General features: G+C 57.6%; 1 protein-coding gene across 1 annotated transcript; it reads right to left on the bottom strand.

The window, feature by feature from the left end:
* Window positions 1-5,127: 5,127 nt before the first annotated feature.
* On the bottom strand, window positions 5,128-7,997 carry LOC132249504 (short transient receptor potential channel 2 homolog). Its single transcript, XM_059724780.1, has 4 exons — window positions 7,915-7,997; window positions 6,869-6,961; window positions 5,958-6,150; window positions 5,128-5,259 (listed from the first exon to the last, which is right to left on the bottom strand). Exons 1-4 carry the CDS (start codon window positions 7,995-7,997, stop codon window positions 5,128-5,130), a joined length of 501 nt encoding a protein of 166 aa, XP_059580763.1.
* Window positions 7,998-9,208: the final 1,211 nt, after the last annotated feature.

The following is a 9,208-nucleotide window of genomic DNA, read 5'->3' as shown; positions in this document are numbered from 1 at the left end:
TTGTAGCAACAGGGTTTATTGTTTTACCATTCATTTGTCCTCTTCTGCCGTGGACGGATCTCTGAATGGATGCACTCCTTCCACCCACTTTAGTATTAGCTAATGTCCAAGCGTACACAAGTGCCCTAAAGGAGCTGTATTTTGACAAGTGCTTTGTAAAAAAGCCCAGCTCGGTACTCTCTGTATCTTATGTCTCCATGACTCTGGATCAAGCATGTTCTGTTTCCACGTGGAAACAACCCGACCAAAGAGCTGAATGTGAACTTGTCCTTTCCTTTTCAGGCGCAGAAACCTGTGAGCCATCTCCATCGACCACATATAATGGCTGTAATCGGGATGTAATTTAAGACAGGCTTTCCTCATCAGTATGATTTTATCCTCTGTTTACTATTAAAACATTCGATTACCCCATTCATTTTTTTTCCTCCGTGACCCAGTGGAAAGAAATTAAATGATCACTCCTAAATAATAAAACGCTTGGCCATGCTTACGTGTCACCCTTTTCCTACGTATAAAGCAGTGAGGGCACGGACAGATTTAACATTTGTAGCTCTCCAAGTACTTTGGAGGTCCTTCAAAAAAATCAAGGGACAGATATCTCCACCCAATGAGATCTTTCTATTATGCCCATCCTCAGAAAGGATCTTTCTAATATGCCCATCCTCCATGTAAAGCACCTCATTTTACATCTGTATCCTCCAGCAGAGTATGATAGGTCAGTCCTCCAGCATCCCACAGTGCCCTGCAGCTATCATGTTCCCCATCACCCTGCTCCCAGGTGTTGCCTCTATAGTTCACTGCAAGTCCACTGCTCTGGGGCCCCAGGACCTGCCCAGCGTGTGGCCTTGCCTATATGCAGCCAAGCACAAAGACACCACTGTACCCACCCCTTGTTGGCCATCCATCCAAGAACTGTTCCTGGGGTGGGCAGCAATCTCAAGGACCCTCTGGGCAAGTCACCAATGGCCCCATGCCCATGATGGCCATGCCTCCATCCTCCGCCATGTCTGCAGAGCGGTCCACAAACCAGAGGTGGGCAGAGGTCCTGAGACTCGCGCTCAGCATGGAGAGACTGTGGGGTGTAGGAGAAGATGCGCGTGGGGTTGGCAGTTGAGTGAGGTGAAACACAGGGAAGAAAGGGGCTGCATGAGGAGACTGAGGAGAAGGGGTTGAAGGGGAAACCGGGAATGCGAAGACACCCAAGACTCCCTCTCTGTCCTGATGGCTAAACTTCTCTGCCATGGCTCCTTCATCTCCTCCTGCAGCTGGCTGCCCCTTTTCCCATCACCTTTTCTTCTTTGCACCCGCAATGAGGCCAGCTTCTGGGTTCAGCACATCCAACAAAGCCAAAGCTCGCTGCATTTCAGCAGTACGTTTTCCAGCCCCGATAGGTCCACAACTGAGATTAAGTCCACAGAAAGCACAGTGGCCGACAGAGCTGAGCGGGGTGTTTGCAACCCGTGAGACCATCGCAGGAGCGCTGGCTGCACAAGACCCGCGTGGCCGGGCTGGTTTTGTTCAGAGCTGAGACCTGCTGAAGATTATTTTGTGCAGGGCTTGTGCGCAGAACAGCCAACAGCAGCAACAACCCGCGTGTCTCCTCTGAAGTCCCACGTCCCCTTGTTTTAGGTGCTGCCCCCAAGTTGTGGTGCAAGATGGGGCTGTGCCATGCACGGATGAGCTAGCTCCCTGCAAAGAGCAGATCTCCCAAAACACCGGCCTGGGATCACTGCACCTATTAGCCACCCACCTTGTCACCCCGTGGGCTTGTCAGTCCGCAAGCCGGACCCAGTCCGTGGGCCTAATTCAGCATCTGGTACAGACCTAGCTGGGGCCCGATCCAGCTGTGCAGGTATGACTGGGACCCAAACCCTCTGTGCAGGCCTAGCCTGGCTGGAGCTGGATCCAGCCGCACAAGGCTGGGGGCCTGATCCACTGCTCCCCACCACTGAGTTTCCAGACCCGGCGGGACCCCCCCGCCATATGACTGTAGCAGGATCCAGCCTCCGTGGCCATCCAGGGCACCCCTCGTGGCCCCATTTGTCCTGCTGGCTCCCCTCCTGCCTCTCAGGATACCACCCTGTCATCCCACCTGCCTTGCCTGGATGGTAGACTGGGGGACACTGCCGTCCAAGGCCAATGTGAGTTACCTGGGCATGGTCTCACTTCGGGGGGCTCGGAGCCCTTCTGCCATACAGCTGTGCCAGCCGACTGGCCCCGTCACCCTTGCCCTGGCCCCACTCATAGCCTCCAGGCCTTAATCACATTATGCGCTTTAATCACATTATGGGCTTTAATCATGGACTCCTCTGCCCCCAAAGCCACATCCACGCCTTGCAAATATTACTATACATCCTTCACCCGCCCTCTGAGTTGCTGGCTCTTTCTGGGCTGTCGATGAGCTGCTTGGCTTTGCCCACACAGCCTGCTGGGTCCCAGACCCATACGAGGCTCTGTCTGGGCTTCAGCCCCTTCTCTAGTCGCACTTGGGGTCCCTAGTCCTGTCTCAGCTCTAGCTCAGCCCTGGGTCCCAGCCTATCTGGGCTTCAGTCCTTTAAAACATGCAGCAACCTGCAGGCCCCCACCTGCGACTCCACACCACCCTATCAGTCCACCCAAACCTCCGGCTCCTTAGTCTCCAGGTCCCCGCAGCTCCCAGTCCTCCGCCCGATGACTCCCTCCAGCTCCCCTGGGTACCCGGGCTGACTGGGTCCCCTGCCTTTGCAGGCAGGGCTCTCAGGAGGTCTTTCTTCTCTGCAGCTCAGGACCATGCTGGCCCTCTAGCTCTGGAGCTAGGCTTGAAGTATACTGGCCTCCAGCCCTTTCCAGCCACCTGTCCTCTGACTCACCCAGGGGTTTCTGTGTAGCCCATTAATCCCCCTGCTCCTCTCACCACCTGCCCAGCTCGCCTCCATTTGCTCCTTAGCTGCCTGCTTGCCAAAGCAGAGCTCCTGTAGCTTACTGCAGAGCGTCTTTCCCCTGATCCCTCTCTGCAGCGCGTCTCATATCCGCTCATGTGCTGCTTGCTCCTCTGGCCCCTGCTGCTGCCCTCCAATCCTAGCCTCGAAGCCGCAGGGGTTAGGGGACCCTGCCACGGTGACATGGCTCTGGGCCAGATGTGGCACGCAGGCCGGGGATTGAACATGCCTAACACATGTGGTACATGAACCTCTATATATCTCCTTTCATAAGGGAGGTTGGGCAGACTTCAGCGGGCTGCTAGAGAGGGGCCTGTTGCAGAAACCACTTGATGATGAATTATTAACTACTCTTAGGAAGAAGGGCAGGATGGCTCCCTGGTGTTTTCCATCTGGTCTCTCTGTTTTCCAGTGCCCTGCTCATTTCACAATGAAATGGCTCCATTACACCCTCCCCCCCGCCACACACACACACACTTCCTCCCCAGCACAGTGGTTCTCAATGTTTTTTAGCTGTGTACCCCTTTACCTGAAAACTGGTGCTGCCAGTACTCCCTACACCCAACACATCTCTGCCTGCTCAGCCCTTAGGACAAGGGTGGTCCCGGTCACTCACGACAGACCGGGGAGAGGAGAGACAGTGCAGTGGCAGATAGGCCAGGGAGCAGAAAGCAGAGCAGCAGATTGGGCAGGGAGTGCCAAGAAGGAAGCAGAAAGCAGAGCAGACAATCAGGCAAGGGAAGGGGATCAGAGTGACATGCAGGGAGGGGGCAGGGATGGTTTGTGACACACCTGTGAAAGGGGCCGGTCCCTTGTGCCTTAGGAAGGGTGTCGACACCGAGGTCAACACGCAGCAACACCATTGCTCACCGTGCGTTGGCCATTCAGAAACGCCACCACCATTATTAGACTCAAGGTATGCACTCATTAGCTATGTGCTGTGTACTCCCAGAGGTGCCATGGGTCACCTGCCCTAGAAAATATGGCTAGAGCTTGGGTGTGCAAAATGTGGCCCATAGGCCACACACAGCCCGCCAGGCCATTCTATCTGGCCCGCGGTACCCCTAAAAATTTTTGAAAATTAATATTTACCTGCCCCTGGCTGCCTATCATGCAGCCCTCCATGGCTTGCCAAACTCAATAAGCGGCCCTCCGCCCAAAATAATTGCCTGCCCCTGGGCTAGAGGCTGGTAGTTGCTGAAGATAGCATGGTATAACAGAGCTGCATGGAACAGAGCACTAACGGAGCAGAACAGGATACTACTGGAATACAAAGTCCCTAAGCTCACTTGCCTGGTAATGATTCAGTAGGACGAGGTTCCTGACCCCGCTCGAGGAGGTGTATGAAGCAGCTAGGAGTATATATAGCGGCAGCAACGCCCTGGGCAGGAGAGCTGAGGGGCTCCAGCTGCTTGATGCGGCTTCTCTTTCCTTGCAAGTGGTGGCAAAGGTGTTTAGAAATATTCAGACTGTCAAACTAGAGAGGAAGACAGAAATGCTAATTATCTTCAAGGTGGGGTCTTTTTAAATTTCCACTGAAGTTTTCTGTTTATTTTTCCTTTTGTCCCAAAATGGGCGGGGAGGGGGAGAAAAAGGGAAAATTCAGTATTTTCAGTTGTATTTTTGTTTTGTTTTCTGGCTTTCATTCGTTGTACCAAAACCTGAAAACTTCTAACCCTTCCCTCCCAAACCTTTCCTGTCATTTGGAAGAAAAAAGATTCGTGCCATATTCATTCACATCTCACACTCACCTTTTGGCTGAAAAATGACCCACTGACAATTGGGGGGTGCTTTAAATTAAAAAAACAAACTGTTTCTGAATAGTATGGATAAAAGCCAATGTTTTTTTCTCTTCGTTCTGCCTTCCCAGAACAAGGAGCATAACTTTTGGGGAGGGTGTGTGGTATGCGAATAAACACGGCACTGTTTTTTGGAAAGCCCCTGAGGGCTGTCCTTGCAAAGCCTCTCTCCCTGCGGCACAGAAAAGAGGCGGGTGGACAGACGGTCTGGTGATGCAGCCACGGGGCGAAGAGCCAGTAGCTCTGGGTTCAGTTGTCACTGATGGCTGTGGGGACCTTGGGCAAGTCCTTCCCTCCTCGTGCATCTCAGCAACTGTCTGCAAAGCAGGGCCTTGCTGGTCTCTGTCTCCCAGGGGGTGGGTGAGCTGACAGAGGTGCCTCATGCCCTGAGACAGGTGGGGGCCCTGGCATTACCTGGCCATGTAGAAGAGGGACTTGGGGGTGGGAATGATGTTGAAGGGCACAGGCAGCGTCAGGCCCTCCCGGAAGTAGGACAGGTAGAGCTCGGAGCGGGCAAACTTCCACTCTGCGTCAGCATCATCCTCCAACACAAGCCGGGGGGCAGCTCAGAGCCGTGGGGTCGTGCACGCCTTACAGGCACGTACAGGAGTTCCCCAGCTGGCCTGCGCTCACCCCTTCCCTGGGTCACTGAGCATGGCCCTGGCATTGGGCAGCCTGTCCTGCCTTGCATGCTGGTAGTATACGGGGAGTGAAGCCTGGGGCTGGGTGGCAGGTGGCGGGCACTGGGACATGAGCGGGGCAGGGGGAATCCCCCCTGGAAAAGAAGGAGGCAGACACAGGGGTTCTGGCCCCACTCCCAGGGTGCAGACTTCTCGTCAGTGCAAATGCTGGATTGGCAAGGCCAGGTCTGCCACGTGCCCACCTGGCATAAACCTCCAAGGGATCCTTGTCTGAGGGGAGCCAGTGACTGTTCCCCACCATGCCGGAGGGGTTTAACTTAGAGATGGGACCAGCAGGGCCAAAGGCCGGGGGCCTGCCCTGGACAGGTATGGTATCTGGGCCCCCTGGGTTTCACCCTGACTGTGCCTCTGTGACAGAGAAATGCAGCTGGCTCTGGGGTGGCATAGACTGGTGGTCCGTGCTATGCACAGTATGGATTCTGTCTGGAGGGGTGAGTGGGATGAGACAGCTTCTACCAGCCTTGCCCCATCGGCTCAGGGGGGCTCGCTCCCGGCTGGTCCCCTCCCCCACCATGGGCCGGGCTCCCAACGGGGCCGACCTCGATCTTCTGGAAGGAGTTGGTGATCACAGCAATGAGCACGTTGAGGGGGACGATGACCACAACGATGGTGAAGATGCCGTAAAGCGCCCGGCCCACAAACTGGGCCACGAGGACCCGGGGCATGTCCACCACGCGGTGTTCTTCCATGCCGAACATGGTCCAGAACAGGAACGGGAACGTCTTGTTGAAGCTGCCGCAGAGCGGGTAGGGGGTTACCAGGGGGATGTGAGCTCAGCGCGGGCCTGATCCGGCTCGGAGCTACAGTAGGCACAGGACCATCGACCCCCGTGAGTCTGGGGCCCCACAGAGCCGTGCCCACACCCGCACACCTAGTCTACTGGGAAGACCCTTCCAACCCCAACCCTCCCACCTGACTCTGAGAGATCCCCCTCTCTACTGGAAGGACACCCTGCTGGGGGAAAGCCCTGGCGCTCTGGACTTTAGCCATACATCCTCTCATTTCCTGTCTAAACCGATCCGTGACTGGGGTGTGCCCGTGTGCTCCGGGGCCAGCGGTGTGCATTGAATTGGGGACCTCTCCTCCCTTCCCTGGTGCTTGCTCCCAGGATGGGTTATAGGCAGGAGTGCTCTCCCCACCAAGCAAACCCAGCCCAGCTCTCTCACGACAGGCTCTCCCTCCCTCTCGCCCCCAGCAGCACCTCCCTGCCCCTGCTGTGGCCCGAATCCAGCTTCCTTAACCACGGGTGACTAGCTCCATACACGTTACTCCAGCCGTGGCCACAGAAGGGCCTGGTGCAATGGCACTAACGCTGCCTTCTCTCTGCTGGACATGCCTGGGACTGTGCCAGCCTTTCCCTTTCCCTGCCCTGTGGCTCCAATCTGTGGAGAACTGTCCGCCCGTCCCCACCAGACGCTGGGTGCAGAGGCAGGGCTGGGGGTGGTTGTACTTGCCCAGCCACTTGGACTCCTGGTAGTGCACGTAGATGTTGTTGAGCCCGCACAGGAAAGCAGTGAGGATGATCATCAGGATGAACATGAACCTGCAAGGGGAGGCCAGGGAAAGGCGTCAGAGGGCAGGGAGCCCCGAGCCGGGCAGGCTGCAATGCAAAGGGCATTCATTTCTCGGTCCCCCAGCAAGAATCCAGCTGAGACTGGGCACTGGAGGCTGCATTGCTTCCCTGTGCAGGGGGCCATGCCACTGGGCAGTCGGGCTCCAGCTGGGGCTGGGCTTCGCTCTGGGACAATGCTGCCTGCGGGCAGGGAGCAGCCTGTACCATGGGTTTGTCTAGCATCTAGCACCGGGAGGGTGCCCTCTCCAGGGCCTCTGTGACCTTGTGCAGCCTGCTTCCCATGCCCAGCCCTGCAGTCTGAGCCCACATGTTCAGGGGGGCAAAGCACCCATGGCAGAGGCGAGGGGGTGGCTCACTGACTTCAACGAGGCTTGGACAGGGGTAGCAATGCAGCAGCATAGCCCAGCCGCGGCCTGGGTCTTGTCCCCAACTCCCTGGCCTGTCCCTTCCCCTCCTTGTGCCCTGGCTCTATAACCTTTGATCCTTATAAGGGTCTTTGGCAAGGCGGGGGTTGCCTTTCTTGGTAGTTGGGACAGGATGTGACCCTGCGGCTGCAACACCCGAGCACTGGCCGTCCCAATGCTCAGCTCTGGGCTGTTACAGGTGCTCTGGGTTTCTGCCCTGTTATTTGGGCGAGGGTGTGGGGGGAACCCGTGGGGCAGCACACACAGGGGCTGGGCGCGCTGGCCGAGGGGGCTGCTCCTGCATCCCCGTCTTGCACTTTTCCCGCAGAGCTAAGAGCTTTTATCACGACTGCTGTTACTGCAGCGCCACGGCTGCCCTCGGCTTAGCGCTGAAGCGGCTGCTGTCTCAGGCTCGTCCCCAGGATGAGGATTGCTGAGATTTGTCTCAACACGCTGCCAGCATCCCCTCCTGCTCCTGGGCACTCCTGGGCAGACCCACGGCTGGATACACGGACTCGCCCTGACGCCTCGTGGCAGGCTGGGGGAATGCTCTGGCTCAGGAGGATACGCAAGCTCTCAGCATCTTGCTGTGGTAGGATCATTGCACGTCACCGATAAATGTCCCTGCAGTCGCATCACCAGCCGACACAGCCGGCAACGGGGGCTCAGGGCAGGGAACAGACTGAGCCCGGGATATCTTGGCTGATTTTCCACGTAACCTGGAGGAAGGGATGGCTGGGAGTGTTTTGGGGGAGCATGCAGCCCACTGGGGCACGAGAGGGGAGGGAGGGAGACGTGAGGTCATCTGTGCTAGACAATCTCTCTGAACACGGGCTGTAGGGATGTGGGATAGATGGGGACTTCGGGGTCCCTCGGTCTCCCCACAAGAGGCAGAAGTACCGAGGGAACAGGGTGGCCCATGGGGCTGGGTAATGATGGAGAGTCTGTAGATGTGAGCCCAGGCCTGGCTGGGAGTCATAGAGTCATGCCCCGGGAATGAGTCTCAGCCCCATCGTTCTTGCACAGGAAGCACGGTCCTGGTTGTACTCCTTGGCCTCTGTCCTGGCAAGAGTGACGTGAGTGGAGGCAGCTGCCGTCCCAGACCAGGGGCTGCTGGACAGGGCGGGGGGCGGCACGTCCCCCCGGGGAGCGGCTGGAGCCCCAGCAGCAGCCGTGCGGGATCATTAGCTCTTGGCCTGTGGTTGGCTCTGGTGTAACTAGCTGCCTTTGCCTCATCCCACGGGTGGGTTCCCATACGGTTTGGGCTCGGATAGTAGGCAGACAGACCAGGGAGCTACCTCAGCTCCACGGGAAGCCGTCTGCCCTTCCCGGGGCTGCCCTCACTCCTGCCCTGCCCCAGCTCAGAGCGAGCCAGTGCCCGGCTCCCCTGCTCTGCTCCGGGGGTCACTGGGGCCTCGCAGGTGGCCGGGGGGCAGCGGGTATTTCTCCCCCAACCTGCTCCAAGGATCACAAGGAGCCTGAATTGTCCATCTGGAGATGGCCCAGGGCCAGGTCTTAGCAGGAGCCCTGCCCAGAGACCCCTTCGGAGTCGCTCCAGTTGCTCAGCACCGCTGCACCTTCCTCCAAGGAGACCGATGCTCCGAGGAAGGTGTCCGGAGGGTGGGCCGGGGGAAGCGGGTCCCCCATGCAGCCGGCATGGAGAGGATGCCCGCTACTCACCATGGCGCTCTCCTTAGCAGGCTCGCTGCCCTGCTGTGCCTGCCACGCCGTCCCTGCCAGCTGGACGCCCAAGCCCCTGGTCGCTGGTGAGACTTCGGCTCAGCACCCACTGACTCAAGGCTGCTGGGATGTG

The sequence above is a fragment of the Alligator mississippiensis genome, chromosome 1, assembly GCF_030867095.1.
Source record: "Alligator mississippiensis isolate rAllMis1 chromosome 1, rAllMis1, whole genome shotgun sequence".
Taxonomy (NCBI): Eukaryota; Metazoa; Chordata; order Crocodylia; family Alligatoridae; genus Alligator; species Alligator mississippiensis.
Note: the sequence above shows the minus strand (reverse complement) of the source record. Positions and strands in the feature narration are given on the sequence as shown.

Coding starts and splice junctions, on each gene's coding strand:
- LOC132249504 (XM_059724780.1), bottom strand. CDS start 7,997: ATGATCCTACCACAGCAAGATGCTGAGAGCTTGCGTATCCTCCTGAGC. Junction 6,151..6,868: donor GAGTCCAAGTGGCTGGGCAA/GTACAACCACCC, acceptor GCTCTGCGGCAG/CTTCAACAAGACGTTCCCGT. Junction 5,260..5,957: donor ACTCCTTCCAGAAGATCGAG/GTCGGCCCCGTT, acceptor CTTGTGTTGGAG/GATGATGCTGACGCAGAGTG.